At 53.0% G+C, this 21031-nt stretch overlaps 1 protein-coding gene across 1 annotated transcript; it reads right to left on the reverse strand.

The window, feature by feature from the left end:
• Positions 1-20144: 20144 nt before the first annotated feature.
• On the reverse strand, positions 20145-20786 carry PLICBS_004106 (uncharacterized protein; the record flags this gene model as incomplete). The annotated part of the gene is made up of 1 exon (XM_018328033.2): positions 20145-20786. One exon carries the CDS (start codon positions 20784-20786, stop codon positions 20145-20147), a length of 642 nt encoding a protein of 213 aa, XP_018173361.2.
• Positions 20787-21031: the final 245 nt, after the last annotated feature.

Genomic DNA, 21031 nt, shown 5'->3' on the forward strand with positions numbered 1-21031 from the left:
GGGCTACACTTTCAAACCTAGGGTACAAGCAGCTCGCGCTCGGTCAGGATGTGGGCGGACCAGGCGCACCAGGCCAACCAGGCGGCTGCCTTCGGGATGTTGGGACTGGTCGGTCATTGCGATGAGCTCGCTGTTCAGCGCGTTGCGCTGGCGTGTGGCGGCCGCGAGTCGGCTTTTGGCTGGGATTCGTACGGGTGCAAGTGCATTTCACTGAAGTAAAACGCATCGAAGCCAAACCCTCACCTCCAGTGCACCTCTGATCTACCTTCTCTTTTCAATGAGTCATATTGCAAGCGGGTGTGCGTGCCCGTTGAGTACCTGCCGACACCATCCAGCAGTCGATCGCGCGGTCGCCCCTGTGCGAATGCCAGCCGCAGCTTTGTCGACCTCACTTATTATGTCGCTTTACCCGTATGGTCGTGTTCTGTGGCTTGCTGTGCCGCTGCTGTCGCTTGTGCTTTCAACGACTGCCTGTCTTCGTTCACCGGCTCTCTCGTGAGGCCACAGCATAGCCGCTGATCTGGAGGTGCTTTACACGATCGTATATGCGACGAACGGTGCATTGCCCAGATTGGCGGCCAGGCCGCCTGATTGCTGCCACCACTGATCGGTTGCCTGATATGACCGTCACATTCCGAGAGGTTAGGTGTGATGGTATCGATTCCAGTGCCTTAGTGTAACGGCTTCCACTGAGTGTGCTCACAACTAGCTGAGCGACTGCAACGAATATCCTAAGGCTAAGAAGAGAGGAAGGATATAAAGAAACGAAGAGAAAGTTGCAGATAGAAACACGAGGTTTGGAGCGGAGCTCCCGGAGCTGCTGTGGATCCCGCTCGAGAGCGGAGCCGAGACCCATGCAGGCCCTGCGAGTGAGAGCCGTGCCTTGCCTTGCCTTGTATAGTTATCGCCGGGGGAGCGCGAAGCGCTCCAGGCCTCCCTGGGGCCATGCGGCGGCAGGAGTCTACCTAGTTCGGCCTAGATATCCTACAGTTCAAATCCAATGACGAGAGTATCATGTCTTGCCGTTCCCGTGGGCTCCTCCATTTGAGCTCGTGTCCGGCGGTGTCTTTGTTACTTGGAAGACGTCGAAACATCTTCTATCATGCGCCCTAGAGGATAGGGGAAACAACAGAAAGGAGATATAGAAGTAGGGGGTGGAGCATTGTGTTCTGCTATGCCGTCTATATGGACAGATGTCCTCGACTCCTCGTAGAAGCGTGTCACCTGCAAGCACGATGCGAAGTCTGTGGGACTTGCCATGAGGCACGACCAGTACTCTTTCGTAGTAGCAGGCGCTGGTTCGAACTTGGCCACTGTGGGCGAAATTTCTGGGCCTTTTTGCAATGGACGGGGCGGTCCGGCGTCTTCATCTTCCCGCATGTGCAGTTCTGGTAGTTTGTGTGTCCCATCCGGCGGTGGTACCATTCGAAATCCCCGTGAACGGACTTCGCCGACAGCAGCGAGTGTAGAGTTCGCCTGGGAAGGCAAAGCTCAGGGGGGCATGCGAGCTTCGCCGTCGTCAGACCATGTTCTCGGTATCTCTTCACCTTTGTCATCTCATGCTCCCACCAGCGTGAGAACTGCTCATTCACTTTGGCACGCGCGAGACATCGTACTCCCGCCAGGGTGGGCGATTTGTTCGAGTCTAGTGGGAGGGTGGCTCCCTCTTTCGCAAGGCGGTCAGCCTCCTCGTTCCCTTCGATTCCCTAATGACCAGGTCGCCAGCGAACCTCGACGCTGGCTGTGGCTGCATAGTCTTGGAATTCGAGGAAAGCTGCCTGCGAGCTTTCAGCCGCTTCTCCCAGAAGTCCTCGCATGACTGCAGTGTTGCCAAGGTAAACGTGTATGCGATGGCCAGGGCTGGCGCTCAGCGCCTGTCGCAAGCCATTGAGCCCCCTTCTATCTCGCCGTCGAAAAGTTCAGCGACGCCTGAGCGCCCTTTCCCCTAGCCTGTCTTTCGTCTTCCCTGATAAATCGCATACTACCGCCGACCCGAGTGAGAGCCAGCTGGCCACCAGGCGTAATCAACTAGCGAGTGTAGTGCAGCATCACAAGCAAAACAGTTATGAATGAGTGTAGCAGTTTCACTATTCCTGTTTTGATGATACCCGGGGTCGACTATACGCTTCGGGAGCCATAACTCGGTGACAAAGCTGGCGATAAATCGAAAGGACCAACCACTTCGACTGTTACCCTGTCTCGTACTCGGGGTATCATGGTTCGGATCCATTGCAAGCAGTCTTCGCTCTGGACGATGCGACACAACGTCTCCAGGGTCAATATATCGAACCAGAAGCACAACGCTCGCAACTGTGACGTGCTCCAAAAGTCCTTTTGTATAAGGATCGTTGCCAATCTCCTGTCCTGGGCCGCCGGAAACAGTCTCGGAAACCTGTATTTGAACACCTGTTGCCACGTACGCTGTTCTTCTACCGGCCTGTCATCCACCGTGGACAATGTATTCCACACGTATAGTCGTGTTAGTACGTCCTCTTCCTCGCTGTGGTAGCCAAAGACGCGGCTAAAGAAAGGCCAGGGTGCGCCGCACCTGTCCTCCATGCAGCTACGGTTCCGCAACCAAACGTAGAACACTCCCTGGTGCTCATTGTTTGGCTCTGATCTCACAAGGCGCGAGCCTGCGGCTTCGAGGAAGGTGCTTAATTTCCATTCCATTTCGCCGATGGAAGTGGAACAGAAAGACTCGACAGGGCCGAACCAAGCCGGTCCGTACAAATCCATGAACGTCTTCGCAACTAGTCGGTGGCGCAATGCGCACTTCCAGGCATCCACGGTCAATAAAGCTCCCGCGACCTGGCCCGTGACGGGGCGATGTTGAATATCAATGGCGATGGTGCCGTACGTGGGCTCCATGGGAGGTAGCTACTTGGATGGCACACCGGATAAACTGAAGCTTCGTGTATCAAACTACCCGTGTCTATTGTAGGCCGTGAGGAGTTGTGAATGAGAGCGAGTGTCCGATTTTCCGGGTAGCAATGGCGAAGCAGGGTAAGGATTATGGTTGAGTAGACAGAAAACCGGCAATGTCGAGCGGTAATTCCGAGAGATAGCTCTTGCGCTCGCTTACGAAAAGCTAGCATTGCAGTCGAGGCGACTCATGGAGCGATCCGGAGTCACGCAAGCGGAGAAATCAATGCAAGAGCTGGAAACGAATGCCAAACTCGCAGGTGCGAAGGTTCACTATCAAGTGCAAGCGAAGCGGACACATTGTGTGGCGAAGGGGCAGAAATATCGCCAGGGACTTGGCTGGCTTTCACATTGCCCGAAGTGGCATGCAATATACAAGGCATGAGACGACTGCATTCCTAAGCTTGAAATGACCCCGTCCGAGCGTCTTCGTTTCCCGCGGCTGTTCCAAAGAAGATGCGTGTCTTAGACAGCGGAGCGGGGTCGATGCGATTTTCTGCTCAGACCGCTCCGGTGCTGGACTGTGCTTGTGTGGGCTGGGATGGCTGGCAAGGCTGGGTGAGGTTGCTTGCCGAATGGCTTTGCTTTCATGAAACATTCGCATTCCACTCTCTAGCAAAAGCTGGCGTGTGCGTTCCATCTGTTCACATATTCATTCTGCGTTTCTTATCGAGTTATCTATTTCGCTGGCTCAGTTGGATTCGTTCCAGACGGCCAGGGGTTTCTTGGTCAGTTCGTTGGCGAGACCCGCGCACGTGAGCGGGTTGTCGGACGCTTGAATAGCTCATACCCCTTCCGCCGGGCCATACGTGGCAATAGCCACAAAGAGAAGTTAGCTAAAACAGAGAATTGGTTGATGCACCAATCATCAGTATGATCCCATCGAAGCCGAACAGAGGGCTGCAGGTTGACAACAGCAGTCCAGCGGTTTGGATGAAAGCGTCAGGGCCATCAAATACAGTATGGTGTGTCTCCAGTTCTGGTAGACCGTGCGGAACAGGGTGGCGATCAACTCAACGTCAATCCCGAGGTTGTCAACCAGATTGACGTCAATCAACTCAACCCAACTCAACGGAGCTTGTTCTTACTAATCAACCAACTCAATATCCTCATAATATTGAGTTGAGTTGCGTTGATGAGTTGATTGGAACTGACTGAACCCGATTTCCCAGGGCCCGGTGCCGGGTAGCTGCGGGCCTGGATCGCGGAGTCGGTGCATGTTAGTGGGTACTTTGGTAGCACCAAAATCTGCAGTTAGTTTATGTATTGCAGAACATGCCTTAACGTGTCACTGTCATCACGCGTCAACGCGTCGCGACATGCTCGTCGCTCACCCTGCTGCTAACATCCACCGGCCTGGCCTCCCTCCATGGCCCGCTTCTACAGCGCTTACTTGCCTAGGCTCAACATAACCCAACGTTCATCTTTGTGACAATGTCTTTCGCTATAGCTTCTCCGTTATCGCTGGCCCCACTGTCACCAGCTCCATCAACACCAGAGCCGTCAACGCCAGCCGGGGCCCGTGCCAGCTGCCAGACGAAGACCGACTGTTCCGCCACTTCCGCCGCTACACGTGGTCCCCACGAAGCAAAAATACAAAATCCTGGGTATGGGAGTACGGCTTCGATATCGAGAAGGATTCAGAGCGGCGTTAGGTTTGCAGATTGTGCATCCAAAGAGACGCGTCGAAGCCCGGTAATGAACTTGCATTTCGCACTCAGAGCGCTGAACGATATCTCTGGGACCAGCATAAGATTCAAGACCCGTCTGGAAGAAGTTCTGCACCGGCTTCTTGAAGAAGCCGTGGAAAGGATACCGGTCGATAGATAACAAAGGTTTTCAACCTCGATTTGGCCGCACCCCGACACCGAGCAATAGCAAATCGCTTTATCAAGAGCTTCGATAGGCATATCTTCCAGCGTCTGGTTGTCCAATGGCTTGTCGAGAGCAATATGTCCTTCCGAGAAGCCGAGAATCAGAGGCCGCGAGCCACTTTTGGGTACCTCAGCCCATCTGTTGTGCGCCGACGCTCGCGTCGGTAGTGGGCTGTCAGACAATTGGCTCCACAGGATCACAGTTGGCATCGTGTTAAGTGATGAGAATTATCTTGAAGAGCTATCTGCAAGCGCACGACAGTGCGCTGCTCTTTATACACAAAGCAAATATTTGCTTTGTGGTGCAAAGTCCCTGTAATTGAAGCTGGGGTGCAAATATATGCAACCAGTGTTTGAGCTTCGACCTCAACCGAAGTCAAAGCACAACGCGTGCAGGCGCTCGACCTTAACACACGGATTATAGCATCGGCTTCCGCGGGCAAATATTCTCAGTGCAGATGTTATGCAATATGAAGTTTGCTCTATGTGCGACATGGGCCGAGGGGATGGTCAACCAGTCAACGCAACCTCAACCAAACTCAACACAGGGGCGAGGTTGATCAACTCAACGGAGGAAAAGCTTATTAAGCCGTCAACTCACTCAATCGAAGGCTGAGGTTGAATTGATTGCGTTGATCGCCACCCTGGTGCGGAACGCCTGCGATTCCTCCCTGGAGCTGAATTATCGCGGTCGAGCATACGTCAGTGCCTCTGTTCGCACCGAACTTCCCAATGAAGAGCAAGGACAGAACTCACGATGCGATGCCTATCGCTTCCGATGTAGCACCCTTAACCCGTAGTCCTTAGGCATGTAGCATTGAGCTACGCTCACCCAGCTTGTGGCATACAGTGTGTCGCGCAGACCCAAGCGCCACAGCCATGAGCTCTTGCCCAACAAAATGTTTGCAGGATTAAGTCTGCTTCTAGCAAAAGTCGTACAAGCCTTTCGCGTCTACCTGCTCGCCAATTATGGCTCTGTCGCACTGCACGAGTGCATGACTAACTGACGACCGGGCAGAAGGTCCCCAGCGAATTGGGCAACAAAAGACTCTTGATTCTTCTATCTAACGATTGACTGTAGTCGGTATTTTATACCTGTGCCGATTGAGGCAGGCATCTGAGACACGACAGGCAGAAGCCAGGTTGCCTGAAGCTATCGCCACCGATGGTAGGCAGCAGTGCTGGTAACGGTCTACGTGAATGAGCGGCTTGATATTGACACCTCCCATACCCACTCTGCCGTCCTTCTGTTCCCCAAGCATCCTGACATGTTCTACCCGTCAAGAAGCCAACCCGGAGAGGCGGATGCCTGCAATTATTGCGGAGCTGAGTTCCCTCGGTCAGGGGCTGCTGACCCGTCGCAATCCTCGCGGGCTGGTGTTGCCGCAAGATTGCTGACGGACCGAGACTGGAACGAACGAATTCGCCATTTAACAGAGATCCATAAATTCGGGATGTGTGCAGCTGGCAAGATGTATTATCGAGCAGACCATTTTAAGCAGCATTTGAGGAGATTCCGTAAGTTGACGAATGGAAATTGGAGAAGGTTGTGTGCATCTGGCCATCGAAATAGCGTAGCCAGTTAAGTATGATATGCGGATGCATAATTTGTTGGCCCACTGATCAGCCGGCTGCAAAAACTCGCAAGAGGAGTAGGAAGGTTCGCAATTCTTTCCCAAAGAGGATATTTTTGCTTGATCGCATGGACATGTCATGGCTCTTTCGTCGCCTGCTCAATCAATCGAATACCGACGACACGCCGCTTGCAATACAAAACCCTTGTCCGGCGTAGGCTAAAGGTTTTGCCAAGGAACCCTACCTGCTGCTGAACTTCCGTCGTTGCTCAGTATGGGCATGCTAGGAATACAGTTCAGTTCAGATATGTTCAGTGCAGCTACACGCATGTCTTACTCCTCACTTACCAAATATTCGATCGCCGTGGAGAAAACCCAATAGATGCTAGCCGAGATTGATAACACTCAACGCCTTTTGTTGTAAGAGCATGGAAGCGCATGGCAAAGTCGTGCGGTACCACATGTAACAGATGCTAACGTAACAGATGCTAACACATCCGTGTTCGAGAGTGCCGATTTATCGACAACTCTCAGCTAGGAAACTCGAGTGTTCATCAGGAATGCTGCACCGTATGTTCCGCGTTGCGTTTCAACGCAGGAGAAGAGTCGCAGTCATTCCATTCTGCATGCGTCTCTTTAATGGCGTCTTGCTGCTGCCGTACAAAAGATCTTGTCTGAGAATCCAACTGCCGAAGGGTCTGAATAATGAAGTCCGTCCCCGAGCGTCCCATTTCAGGAAACGTCGAAGTGACGGTTGCATCCGCCGCGAGTATGTGGGTTGCGTTTGACATCTGCGCACTGAGTTGAAAGTTCACGTCAGGGCGTGGTGAGGGCGAGCGGCAGCCATGCAGAATGGGAGGGTCCTGCCTTCTCCTGTCTGTGCTGCGGCGCCCGCGCAGCAGCCGCAGTTGATCATAAGCACCCCAGGGAATGAGGTTCAGCAGGCGTGTTCTAGATCCGAAATCGTCTCACTAGCGCCGTGTTACAGTAATAGTGCTGCTGACGTGCATCATCCAATTCGGAGCTGAACCTCCCATCTCACCCTACCTCAACCAACTGCCTTCACCTTCCTGCTTGCCTTTGATCAAAATATCTTTGTCTCAAAATCTATTGGGTTCAAAGAGAACAGCGCCGCTTGATTTGTCTTTTTTTTTTTTTTTTTTTTTTTTTTTTTAGGTCTGCCTGACCACAGGCTTGCTGACTGCCGACTGTGAGGGAGGGCGGTGCAAGTGCAAATTTTACAGCTGAAAAAGGCCCTCCGTCTTTGCCAATGTAGCTCGGTGCTCCACTGTTCGGCGACTGCAGTCTAGACCTTGGGGCCATCATGTTCCAGAACAGTCCTCCGCTCTGTGCCAATCAGAGTAACTCCCTTCCCCAAGGCGGCCTCTCTCGATGACTGGCGAGCATCGTACTTCCTCTGTGTCGCGACAAAATTGTGAGAGCCAAAATGTATATACGTACCTCCACTACATGCGTCTCATAGCCTAGATTGAACCCGCGCACCTCTTTTTTTGTCATTTTTTCTTCTCGCTTCATCTACAAATGTACTCGTCAAATCGACAAGTCTCAATCCGACTCCCCCGTCCCAGCCGCCGCCTCCTTAATTTCACCAAACAGACTTTGGCCCAAGTCGGTCTCTCCAAACACCACATTGCTCTCATTCGCTCGAAAGCAAGCCAGCCATAACGGGACGGTCCATTTGACGAGTTGCCAGCAGCAAGGCAGACACCAGGCGCGGCTTGTCGAGGCCAAGAAAAGACTTCCCGGCAGCGGAAGAAGATTTGGTCTCACCGTGGACACGGGGTTAGTGACATCCAACTCAACTCTCACAAATGCTTCATAAACACCTGCTCTCCACGCGACCGGTTGGACAGAGAAATCCTGGTCATCCAGGCACTGTTGCAGCTCTTTGGTCAGGTCCAGAGGCGTAAGTGTTCGCGATGACAACCATCGCAAAAAGTACCAACGACTGCATAAACGGCGCTGCCTCAATGGCATAGGTATAAGAACAACAACGCTTCATGCCAGTATCAGATAGAAATTAAGCATTCCTTTGCCCACGGTTTTCCTACCTAGGTGTGTGACAGCGGCAGCCCTGGAACCAAGTGTAGATAGGCACAGCCTCACGGAGCATTTGCTCCGCCCAGCCCCCAGTCGTCGTCCGCCGCAACTGCATGTTTCAGCAGATTGGTGAGGGGTTCAGCTCAGTCATTCTGGACCGATCTAGAATCAGATCATTCCCACCGAGGGAGCGAGGCCTCGCAGGTCTTGCAATGGTGCTCTCGTCTTGGTTCAGACGATTATTGCCACACTGCCACTTCCAAGTAAATACCATGCAGAGTCGTACAACAAGCGCCGAACATTACGCTAGTCAAATGCCATGAGCAACTGACTTCCTCACAGCGGACTTCGCCACTATCTCGGCGATTCGTTAAGTTCATATCTCCGGACCGGACGCTATTTTGAACACACTTCGGGAGTTGGACTTGCGGGCGAGGTTATGCGTGCGCCAGCAGCAAGACGCTATAGAAGCGACCCATACCCGTTGGAATAGCTCAACTGCTTACCGCAAATCGATGCCGAGCAAAGGCGCATCACACCGGATGGATGAGCGTCTCGGCTATTGGGGGATCGAAGCTTCTCACGTTGGACCATGTGTCTTCCGCGTTGCGGTCATCCGATAGAAAAGTGAATCAATATCGATGTTGAGACACGTACCCATCAATAGTTTCGGACAAGTAACTCTTGCTGGTCGCAAAAAAAAGGGAGCCTGAGCTCCAGCATTGGCGGCGCTCATATATTCCCAACCTTCTGTCCATCTGTCCACAAGTCTTGAGCGCTAGTGTTGGCATGATCAAGCTCCTATCGTTCGTTTTATTGCAATGAGGATCACACGATCCACAAGATGGGCATTCTGTTGAATGTTGCTGTGTTTTCTAGTGCTGCCAGGCGGTGCGCAACATACTCCCTCAGCATGTCGGAGAAATGCCTTCATCCGTGACAGCATGAAATCAGGCCACCGGCCGCCGTTGCGTCCGTACGTGACGTTTTCCAGAGCCGTCTAGCCCTGTAATGCCTTGCAACCAAGCCCTCCGTACTGCAAGTATATTATGCCCATATTAGGCTCGTCGTTCACGGAGGTTGTCAATATCCTTGCACACCAACGGTGGTTATAGACAGTACAACTACTAATTGTCTGGAGGCTTATTAACAATGCAGATCGGGCTACAGCAGCAAAGCGTTGAAATGCTGCCCGGAAATCTCCGTCATTGGATCTTCAATACTTGCTTCTTACCAAATCGCACCGACACCGGCTGTCGTCGCTCCCATCTAGAGGACTCTGGAGGCGGCGCAAGCCACCAAAGCCGCAGCGAGTAGAGGTCGGTAAAGCACTCAACCATTTACGGCACTTCAGCCTAAGATGCAGCCAATCACTTCTTATGTGTCTGTTCAGTATCGGCGCCAATTCTGCTGAAGCCTTCAGCAGACCCATATCTACCAGCGGTACAGGGAACGAGGTCGACCCAAAGCTTGAAATAGTCGTCGCCCTCCCATGCATTTGCAGTATACTTCATTGCATTTAACTATCACAGCTAATGCGCCGAAAGTGCGATAATTCGAAAACAGTCTAGCAACATCTACGAATTCCATCCCAATCAATAGGGTCGTCGCTGAGTTCAATATCTTCGGGGTTCGCGCCCAGGCCATCGCTCCTCTATATGCCCCCTGGGAACCTCGGTTCCCGGAGCCCCCTCCCCAATCCGCAACCACCCTCTCGAGGCCTAAGTCGAAACATACATGTCCCGTAAAATCTCATTTCTTGGCTTCAAGAGTTGACGAATTGTTCGGTTCTAACGCAATAGTAATAATACAACAATCCCCTAGACTGTCGTCTCAGTCCATCCCGTTGAACGGCTCGAATCTAGTTTGCGTCGAATGTTTGACTTTCATTTCGGGCGGCACGGCTCGAAGACAAGACGGGTTGGAATATACACTCCTGATTCAACAGTGCACACTTAGCACACTTTCTATAGGGACTGTCCAAGTAACCGCTGCAGCGGATCTAGCGAAAACATGTCGTCAGTGATGTGCGCCAACGTGACTTGGCCGTAGGACCAACCTTTCGTTTTCGGCAGAAACGGCAGGCCATAGGGGTTCGCCGAGGCGCCATCTTGCCTATCGCTGCTAGTTTACCCGGATGCGCGAGTGACTGGTATACGACTAACGCAGAGACGGGTCGAGAAGTGATGCTTGCGCCGTTCGGGTGGTTTCGAGTATCCGGCTCTGAATGATGCGATTGGGTCAATTGCCAGTGGAGATCGGAAGGCTGTACAACAGGCCCGTGGCAGCGGTTGTCGCTAGCTTGCTGTGTGGAAAATCCGGACATAGAGTATTGTGGGTCAGACAAACCGATCCGGCTCGGGTTCATGTAAGGTGTAGAGAAGCATGGGTTAGCCAGTGACGGATTACAGCTGTCATCGACGGCAGCCGACGAGCTGTAGTAACCATCATGGCTATTGTCATACCCATAGCCACGTCCCCCACGTTGTATTGCCGACGGTGCTGCTGGGGAGGCCATCTCTGTGACGCTGTGCGTCACGGAGGCATAGTTTGAAGCTGCATGGATAGCTGTGGCTCGGTTTTCCTCAATGGAGAGATGCCACTGTTGGCTTCCTTCGTTGAAGGAGAATGTGGAGAAAATGGGCTGGCATAGCGGTTGATGCATGGTCCACACGCAGTTCTGTTCCGGAGTGTCGTAGCGATATTTGCCGAATCACGCTCTGTGGCCATTCGACGGAGTTTAACGGTTGATAACTTTCCTCCTCGCCTTGTTGTCAATACGAAACATGGGACAAGCTGCTTCCGATTCTCGCGTTCACTTGCGGACAGGATTTGTATGACGCGCTTCGGGGTTTGAAGAGGACAAATTGCAGGTTTCGTTTGAGGGTTTGTTGCCATTGAGGCGAGAACATTCTAGGAGACCAGGAATGCGGCATCGACGTGCTGGAACGTGGATTTGGTGGTGGTGGTCACACAGGCAATTTCCTTGGCAGTCGTGTGCCTGTCGTTTATTAAACGAAGCCAGAAATTGGTCCGTGCACGATATCGTCATTAAACAACACGATTTGTTGAGTTCCTACCGCTGCCTAACCTGCATTGTAGTTGGCAACGCAGCACGAACTATTCTCCTTGCTTTGTCTTCGCGGGCACCTTTCTGCGGTTGTCTTGTAGGGCATTGTTCGGGAGTGATTCCGTCTATGTTCCGAAATCGATGCTTTTTGCTGCGGGACTCCGTCCTTCGTCGATCTCGACCACTGAGTCAACGTCGGACTCCTCCAGTACGTATCCCTTGCCACATTTGTTGCTGCAGTCAGTTCTGTGGTTGCCTGCCTCGCAACAGAGCAGAGGTGACCACGATAGTCCGACCACGATGAGGATGCTTACCCCAAGTGGCAGCCCCTGGGCGGCAGTTTTGGGATGGCAATTTTGGGGTCTCGCCGTCCGCGTGTCGCGTGTCTCCTGCGTTTCTTCTAGGAGATCGCGCCGTGGTCTACACATTCGTAACGAGATAGTAGAAGCTGAAGAAGAAGGGGGTGTTTCTTGCGCGCTGCCGTCCGTCCCTACGTCGCCGGCACGGTAAACGGAGTCTATACCATCAAGTCCTGCGCATTGCCGTGCCACGTCTGTCAATTCCATCAGCTGCAGTCCCAATTAGATCTAATCAGGTTGTCGGACACGTCACTTCCTGCATTGTTTCCACTAGACTGAGGTAGCTCTATTATTCGCATGGCCAAATCCACGGGATGACCAATTGCCTGCACAATGTATTGTGTCTGTTCTGAGTCTGTTCTGAGAACGAGAATGCAGGTTGCAGTATTGTGTTGTACGCGCGAGAGACAAGGCTGCCGGCATATTCTGTATGTGCTCAACTCACTGAACAGCGGACCAAGCCCCAACCCTGGCCTGCGTGCAGTCGCAATGGGCACAGTCATCTGACAGCCGATTCAGATATTTTACCCTCTGCTGACACCAGAACCGTGTCTGCCAACACGGGACGAGGGAAGCCAGAAATGGCTATATTGCCAGTATCGCGGGTACGCCCCGACTTTATCGGCCCATTTGGACCATCTCTTAGTCAGTTGTGTTGCGCGTTCCTCGGTCGTGGCAAAAACAAGAGGCCAAACCAGCCGGAATCTGATCGACTGAAGGTAAACGGCCACAAAAGGCTCTCACCAGCGCAATACGCCAATAATGGCCCTTTGATGCCTTATTTTCGCCAACTTGGCACGGTACTCTACCCACACGGTCGCGCCCTCGCGGTGGAACATACGAAGGCGGCGACAGCCGCCTGGTCGTTCCCGAGTGTTCAACTACCACCTCTCGTCCACCACAAACATAGGCTGTCGCCGCGACACAAAACCATCGCGTGTGTCGCTCAGTAATCCGCCATCCTGTATCAACGTTTCCGCAATATCTCGGGTGCAGTCACTGCCAGCCGCCCTGTACAACTTGTCAATTCGGTCGCGTCGCAGCGTTCGCCGCCAATGGCTGACAAGGCCTTGCGAACAAGTCCAAGCTTGGCGAACTCTGGCGGACCTATTACACGCGGGGTAAATTTCGCGATGCGATTGGGCTAGGAGAGGGAACAGCCCCGTTCCCGAATAGAACGCTTGAGAAGGGTCTGGTCTGTTCTGGTCTGCGCAAGGATAAATTACACTCTCAAAGTGGATCATGTGTCGGCCCACAAAGATGCCATTCACGGCAAGCCTTTCAACACAACATTAAAATTGTCAGCCTACCATCAAACGCTGTTCCACGAGCTTCACGGATGACGTCAGCGTTGCCTCGCGTTCAAGTTTTCGCATCAACCGGCCAACGCCGACTATAACAACCTCACTCGTGCGAGATTCCCGTTGATCTAGAGGACCATGGCCATTCCTATATCAAGCGCTTGGCTGTAGACCCTCTGTCAGCCAGCCTTGGTTGGATCTCAAATATGGATGATGAATTTGTGGAGGTGAATACCACCCGCGGCAAGCTGCTCATCTCACAAAGCCTGCTGCCCTCCACCCCCGAGGAGCTAGAAAGGATCTACCCGGAGCGTGTGGAGGCCCTCAATGATCGCCATGGCCGCAGCATCCAATCGACGCAACGACGCCGCGGCCTCGCCAACGATAGAGACACAGAGCCATGGCCAGTGGCGACTTCAGGCAGCATCCCGACCCAGTCGCAGACAAACGGATCGTTTCTGCTATCTGTCTCCAGCCCACAATGTGGTCTGGCTCCTCCTGCTCACTCGACGCACACAGACAAGCCGACAGCAAAATCCTTCAGGTAACACTCCAATTAGACATGAAGTGAAGTAACCCAACCAAGAGGTGGATCTATGGCTAACTGAGCGCTTCATAGCGTCGTCGCTACCCACCCAACGACTTTGCCCCAAAACCTGCTGTGACTGAAGGTCGGTGCGCCGTGTTGCCAGCCAAGTCAGTTGCTCCTCTACAAAGCGGCATATTGACGACGCGAAACCTCGCAGAAGACGGGGCGCAATCAGTTGCGTCCCCCGCCCCCCGCGGGCCGCAGCGGCCGCCGCTACTTCAACCCGTTCATGGCCTCGGAGATGACCGTACCGCCTCGGCTATGCCTTCACTTGCAGCGCTAGACGCACGTCTTCGCAACCAAAACCATGAGCGCTTGAGTGTTGTTAATGACAAGAATGAGCCATATTAATAGACATCCTTCGACGGCAAGATCGCCCCGCCTGATTCGGCAGACGTTGTGGCCTTTACGCAACTGAGTCGAATAGCTGGCTATGCGTGGCTAGCGATGCTGAATGTCATTCTATTAGACTAGAAGTAGGCTGTTCAATTGCAATCAAATTCGCAATACGCACATTAGGAGGCTATGTTGCTCATTTACATCTTCTTCTGAGGCACGAAAGACGCGCAGCTAGACTTCAGCGCTAGCATGTGGCCTTTCGTTACGACGTGTAAAGTCCCTAATTTGCGAGGGATTCGTATAATAAGCCTGTCTCCATCTCAACATGCCCAATTGCGTTGCATCGCGAAACCACCTCGTGTCTTGCCTCAACTAGTTTTTGCGGCTGACCTTGCAGGACGATTCTAGGAGTCTCTTGTCCGGAGAATACCTGGGGGACAAAGGTTTGGCATGAGCGACTTGGTTCAGATTAGGACCCGTGATGTGACGGAGTTGGAGAGGCGTCGAGTCCTGGAGGCCCTTTTTCCTGTGATTTGCGGCGACGAACATCAGAACGTTGACTTTGCTGTGGAAACGCAGCGTACGTTAGTATCCAAGAAGATGGGCCCACCACTAGTGCATCTGGATCTCGATGGCCTGGATGTTACTCTTGCGCCGGTGAACAAATGGCAATCGGCCGGGGCTTGTCGGCAGAGGGCTTGGTAACTTGCATGGACTTGTTTCCCGGGCACTGCAGACCGGTTTCCTTAACTGTGGCGTTTGACCCGAGCTTTTATGTACACGGCCGTGATCCCTTTGGCGCTATTAACGGGATTGTGACTCTCATGTAGAGCTTAGCTGCTGCCCGGGTTTTTGTACCAAAGGCTACCTCGCTTTACGGGAGATAGGATAAGGGCTGAACAAGTTTAAGAGAAGGCTCTAGTAGCTACTTGTGCGGGACCGTTTCACCACCGACAGCTCATCTTCCCGTGCTGCGATGCCTCCATCCCGTGCCTAGGCACAGAGTCATGAGACGCGGCCGGAAGTCGCAATCGGCGGTGTATGCGCAGCCAATCAATCACATGGCAGGGCCGGGTTATCTGCAGTCGCCGTTGCCGCGGCTCCTCCGAGGGCCGCAGGCTGTAGCTCGACAGTAGTTCGAGCGCTTCCTTTAGTTCGTCGCTCTTCACGCGGCGCGGGTCGGCCCGCAAGTGCGCCTCCACCACGACGGCTTGGTGGCCCGATAGGTCCCGACAATGCGGCGCACGACGACACGGTGATAGAGTCATACGAGAACGTATCGGGCCCCATGCAGCGCAGCAAGGCCAGGACAGGATTTGTGTGCATACAAAGACACGTGATTGCGCTTGGGCGCGTGGAGTCCGTTATATTATATCCGGAGACGAGATGAAGACGGACGGACAGAGTGTAGGTAGAACGAACAGGAGTCGCTTGTATCGACTTTACTTTACTGCTTGCAACCACTCCGTTTTTTTGTTCCTTTTTTTGTTTTCCCTTTTTTCTTTTGTTGCCAGTGACCAGGGGCTCAATATCGCAAGGTCAGCAAGCCCGGTCGACACTTACGCATACGGTCCACATATGCCCATGCGCAACAGCGAAGACGGCATTGGTATTCGTCGTCGTATGCGATCCATGGATACTCCAATAAAATCGCCTCGAGCGAATGCCACACCCTCGAAATAGCAGCCGTGTATCGCGCCGCGACACGCTCCAAAGGTCAATTGGAAAGCCAAGTTGCCAAAGTCTAAGCGCGATGCACGGACCGTAGTGACCCTATCTACATTGAGCCACTCGTTTACGTAGGACTTTACACTCTGCCCTTGCTGCCTACCATTGGAGGCGATAAACTGTCACGCCTCAGATGTCTGCCCGGATTGTATCGGTATAGATGGCCAGTCTCAATTCCGGCATGGGAGGAAATGCAAGTGTCTTGAGAAGTTCGCCCCTCTTCCCACTTCTACTTTGTTTCGTGACGCGTTTGGTTCGCTAAGTTGGGTCAGCACCGGATTCAATGCAGGACCGGATTCAACGCAAGACAGGACACCATGGAATACCACGCGGTTCCTACCTTGAGCCGAGCACCGGAGTCGAAAGTGGCACCGATACAAAACAGCTCCTCGCCGAAATGCCGAGCCCTAATCGGGGACCTTCTCCCGGTGCAAATATAGAATATCACGGGTTTTTGCTGCTATTAAATGCCCATGAGAGGTCCAAAAATAGTTGTAGGCCACCTGGCGTGCCTTGAATGTCCATGACAACCGCGATTATGGCTCCTTTTCCTTGTCCCGGACTGTGATCCAGTCAACTCTTTCCATAGCTGCACTCATTTGTGCCTTGATTGTAAAACACAGCCAATGCTCTAGCTGCTTCAACGCTGCCAGAGCGGCGTCTATCTCCATATCATCACTGGTTCGGGTGTCGCGATCTTGTGTCGCTCCGTGTTGGTCGGGTTGCTCGCGAGGATGCCAGGCTCGTGCATCTGCATTGGCGGTGCCTTGCGAACTTCGGCCTTGCGACGAAACGAACTGTGACTGGGTCTGTGTCAATACGATCACTTACGTTCCTGCGTAAGTAACCCTGCTTACAGTGCTGTTGTCCAGCAACGAAATGCGGCGGCCTGACGAGTCCCGAGCTTCCATGCCTGGTAAGCCGAGTAACAGGCTCAAAAATCGTGATTTGCGTGACAAAACGGGAATGAAGTTGGCGATCGAATGCGATTCCGTTATGCCAGGCCGGCCCGGCTTGAGCCAGCGAGGCGGGGTCGCGACACTATTTTGGCAGGCTTATGAATGGTGCTGCACTTGTTTAAATATACTGTGCTGCTTGACGGCTATTGTGAGATGCAGAACGTGACCTGTCAATATCAAGCCGCTCATTCCCGTAGACCGTTACCAGCACTGCTGCCTACTATCGGTGCCGATAGCTTCAGGCAACCTGGCTTCTGCCTGCCGTGTCTCAGATGCCTGCCTCAATCGGCACAGGTATAAAATACCGACTACAGTCAATCTAATCGTTAGATAGAAGAATCAAGAGTCTTTTGTTGCCCAATTCGCTGGGGGCCTTCTACTCGGTCGTCAGTTCGTTATGCACACGTGCAGTGCGGCAAGTACCATTACTTTGGCCACATGTCTGAAGGACAGCGTCGCGACGGCCTCTCCTGCAGGTCTGGTGGCCCGATGCTACGACCTTTATGTACCAGTTACCGATCGTTTTAATGAAGCGAGAAGCGTATATATATGTACTTGGGATAATATGCCATGAGTCTGCTCTTATTTGACTTACCTAAATGGCCATAATCTTCCAGTTCCATCTGCTGTTAACAGATCTACTACCCACGCAAAAGTTGCTCCTCCAAGTCCAACAAACGCTGGTGAATGTGCGAGCTAGGGACGCGCGAAATTAAGGTCTAGTTCGCGACAAGAGTCGTGTTAGTGCGGTAGCATTGACGGCGTCGACAACCTAAGCAGTGGTGCCTTCATACCTGCATCGGGGTACATAGCAGAAGGTCAAGGATCTGGCACTTGGTGTGTTGGCATAATGAATGTGAGTAGGCCCGGCATCGTTCATGTAACGAGGCGGGGCCGTGAGTCACTGCACCATTCATCCTGAACTAAACTTCAGTTTTGGTTTCTGTTGTTTACTGGTCTCTCATGAGTACTGTCAGAGTCGGTGTGACCTCCATTCATCTATGACTGCAACGCCGCGACCATGGCCTTCGGCGGCTTTCCAACATGACGTCATTCGCGTCCACCCAGCAACCACCACCGCCACTCATGTCTCGCCTGATCCAATTCGCCGCCGAGATGGTATCCTTGTCGCCGCATTGTGGGATGCTGGTGATGCCAAAGTGCTGGATGCATTGCACCCTGCTACTTACCCATGGCGTCGCGCTAGGTCAAGCCGGCCCGTGCTGCAATATCAAACTCTCCAGCTGAGAATGTCACCCGCTGACTTGCCCCACTACCTCACAACCGGCGTTGGGCTGCTCATTTCAGACTCAAGCTTGGCCTTCCTTCATTGAAAGAGCCATCACCCATCAATCAATCATCACTCACAATTTGGCTTGTACGAATTGTTGGCTCGAAGTTTGACATGGAAAATCTGACCCTACAAAGGCCCTTACAACCGCTGTGGAGGGTTGTAGAGTTTACATGCCCTAACAACAGCGATGCGGAACTCATAATCACGTACCAAAGCAAGTTCTTTATTATCCGTTCAACGTCGGCCAGTTTCTCCGACTCACCTCAAGTAAAGGAACAATACCTTCGTTTATTACATGCTGCCAAAAACCTGAAGATGGACGGCTATACTGTCGAAGACTTTTACAATTGGGCAATCGAACCATTGCTATCTGTGCTCAGGAACATACCGATGCGGACAGGCTGCTGGTTTCTGGACGACTACCTCTTCCCGGAATATTTTGTATACGAGCTTCAAGCCAGAGCCGGACAAGCGGTCGCAGTCCCGTTAGAAAGCAGCCCAAGAAGGGATACGAAATGTCAATTCGGTGTCACTTTGCCTGATGAGGTCTGCTCGCCGTGGCCGAGCTTTACTCCGTTCCAAGTTCGCCTCTGCCGCCCCTGTCCTTCGACTACGGCTGCGTTTCCCCTTGAGACGCCTGGCAAAGCTGTACTCAGGGACGGAACGGTGGTGTTTGTCAAACTCACGCGTCGCGGCGACAAAGACAGTCTGCTGCGAGAGTTGGATACTTATACAAAACTTAGGAATGCACCACTCGACGACACATTGCTTGTCCCACGACTGAAAGGACTAGTTCGAGACGGCATCGGGACGGTTTATGGGCTTCTCTTGACGTACATCGACTGCGGTCACCAGACGCTTACTCGGGCCGTGCCTGACACGCCTCGATACTTGCGGGAGAAGTGGGCAACGCAAATCCAGCACACAGTACGGAAGCTCCACAGCATGGGTATAGTCTGGGGGGACGTGAAGCCGGACAATGTGTTGATAGATGGTAACCAGAACGCTTGGATTGTGGACTTTGGGGGTGGGTACACAAATGGCTGGGTACCCAGCGACTTAGCCGAAACGGTCGAAGGTGATCTTGGTGGCCTCCAAATCCTGGCCAGGTTGCTCGACGTGGAGTTGAAGTGAGGGCCGTTCTGAACCTGTACCGATTATATGTCTAATTTTGCACAACTCAGCTCAATAAAATGCAACTTCTAGGTAGACTTCGAGAGTCTGCCCGTGGCCAAGCTCGGTTCTGCCCACAGTGCCGGTGAGAGGAGAGTAGTAGACCGAACGTTCCCACGTTCAGGGAGAACGGGGACCAGCAGGCAGCCACGGATATGTCTGCTGCTTACTTGGTTGGGACTTGGCCAAGGTCATGATGACGTCTCTCAACAATAGATTAATTACGGTCGGGCCAGGCCTCACGCCCGTTTGTTGCGAAGTCCGCTTTGTAATGTGCCCTTGTCAGAGGGTTCGTAAAATTCCCCGCTCAGAGCTATGCCTCGTGCTGTGGGCAGCTACATGACTCTGAAGCTTTACAAGGCGGTCCAAAACGTGAAGATGAGCCCTCACAACGATTCAAAGCAGCCCAGGGGTATCGAGCAGCCTCTTGCGGATGTACGACACTATACAGAGCAAAGGAACCCTTTGCATCGGCAACTCAAGGCATTACGAGAACCTCTCCGCGGTTCAAATTAGCCCTTTACTAATGCAAGGACTCAGAAAAGGAAGTATTTTGACTGGGGCGATTTTTCACTCTCTCAGATGGAAAAGGAATCCAACAGTGGTGTGATGAAGGCATTCAACGGAGCACTGCTATCAACAGTCTACGTGAACGAGCGACTTGATAATATTGACAGGAGCACTCGTGATTATTACATCGTCGTTGCTCCTTCCAACAATATAGTAGTTTTCCAATCTGCCCACGTATTGCAATCATTTAAAGTCATCCCGCGTCCAATCGTAATAGGAGTCATCATAGGGTTCGATTACCTTGTTAAATCTTGAATGTCCTCTTCCATGCCTGTTCGATATTGTTTGTCCCGGAAAGAGCAAGAAAGTCCCTTCACCGAGATCTGTTTTACTTGATGGTGATGCGGCGCGACCCGTGCCTCTTCGCCTTGGGTACGGCAATACTCAGGATGCCGTCCTTGAAGCTCGCGCTGACGGCGTCCTGATCAATGCTGCCGGGGAAGTTGAATGTGCGGGAGAATTCCCCCACGCTACGCTCGGAAAGCCAGTACTTGGCCGTGTCGGCGGGCTCTTTGGTGGCTACATCCGTCTTCTTGTCGACGACCTCAGCGCCGGAGCTCGTGGCGGCGTCGGCGCCCTCGTTTTTCACACTGGCTTGATGCGACTGGCTGGTCCGCTCGTTTCCACCCTCCGTGATGGCCTTGCTTTGCGCTGCGTCCTCCAGCAATCCAGTAGGTGGGGTGCCGGCAGTGTAGGCCCGCTCGACGCGGCCGCGCACGACCATGGTTTGCGGCTCGGTGAACTCGATCTGGACCTGGTTCTTGCTCATGCCCGGGAGCTCGCCGTGGAGCTCATAGCATTCACCGGTCTCTCGGACGTCGAACTTGGGCTGCCAGACAGGCAGCGCCGAGCGCCGATGATGTCCGTTTCCGTTGACGGGGCGCGAGTAGGTGTCGAACTCGTCGAGGAGCCGGAAGAGGGGGGCGAAGGACGCGTCGGGGTTGTAGAAGTTGCGGGAGAAGAAGGCCATTGTGCGGGTTTGTGTGGGCTTGTTTGGCTGAATGGCAGTAACTCGCTTCAGGTTGCACAACGCTCTTCGTGGCAGAGTCGATTTGCAAACTTGCATCGGGGGCGTATAGCTGCCTGTTGAGTGATGCTTCCCGCATGGTCATGAAGAAAAACGAATGTACGCGCGATAACCTCCCCCTTATATGTTGGGGTGGAGATCCAGTGAGACCCTCTGGAACATTCTCGGGGAGTTACTTGTAGGCGAGC

The sequence above is a fragment of the Purpureocillium lilacinum genome, assembly GCF_023168085.1.
Source record: "Purpureocillium lilacinum CBS 284.36 DNA, scaffold_3, whole genome shotgun sequence".
Classification (NCBI taxonomy): domain Eukaryota; kingdom Fungi; phylum Ascomycota; class Sordariomycetes; order Hypocreales; family Ophiocordycipitaceae; genus Purpureocillium; species Purpureocillium lilacinum.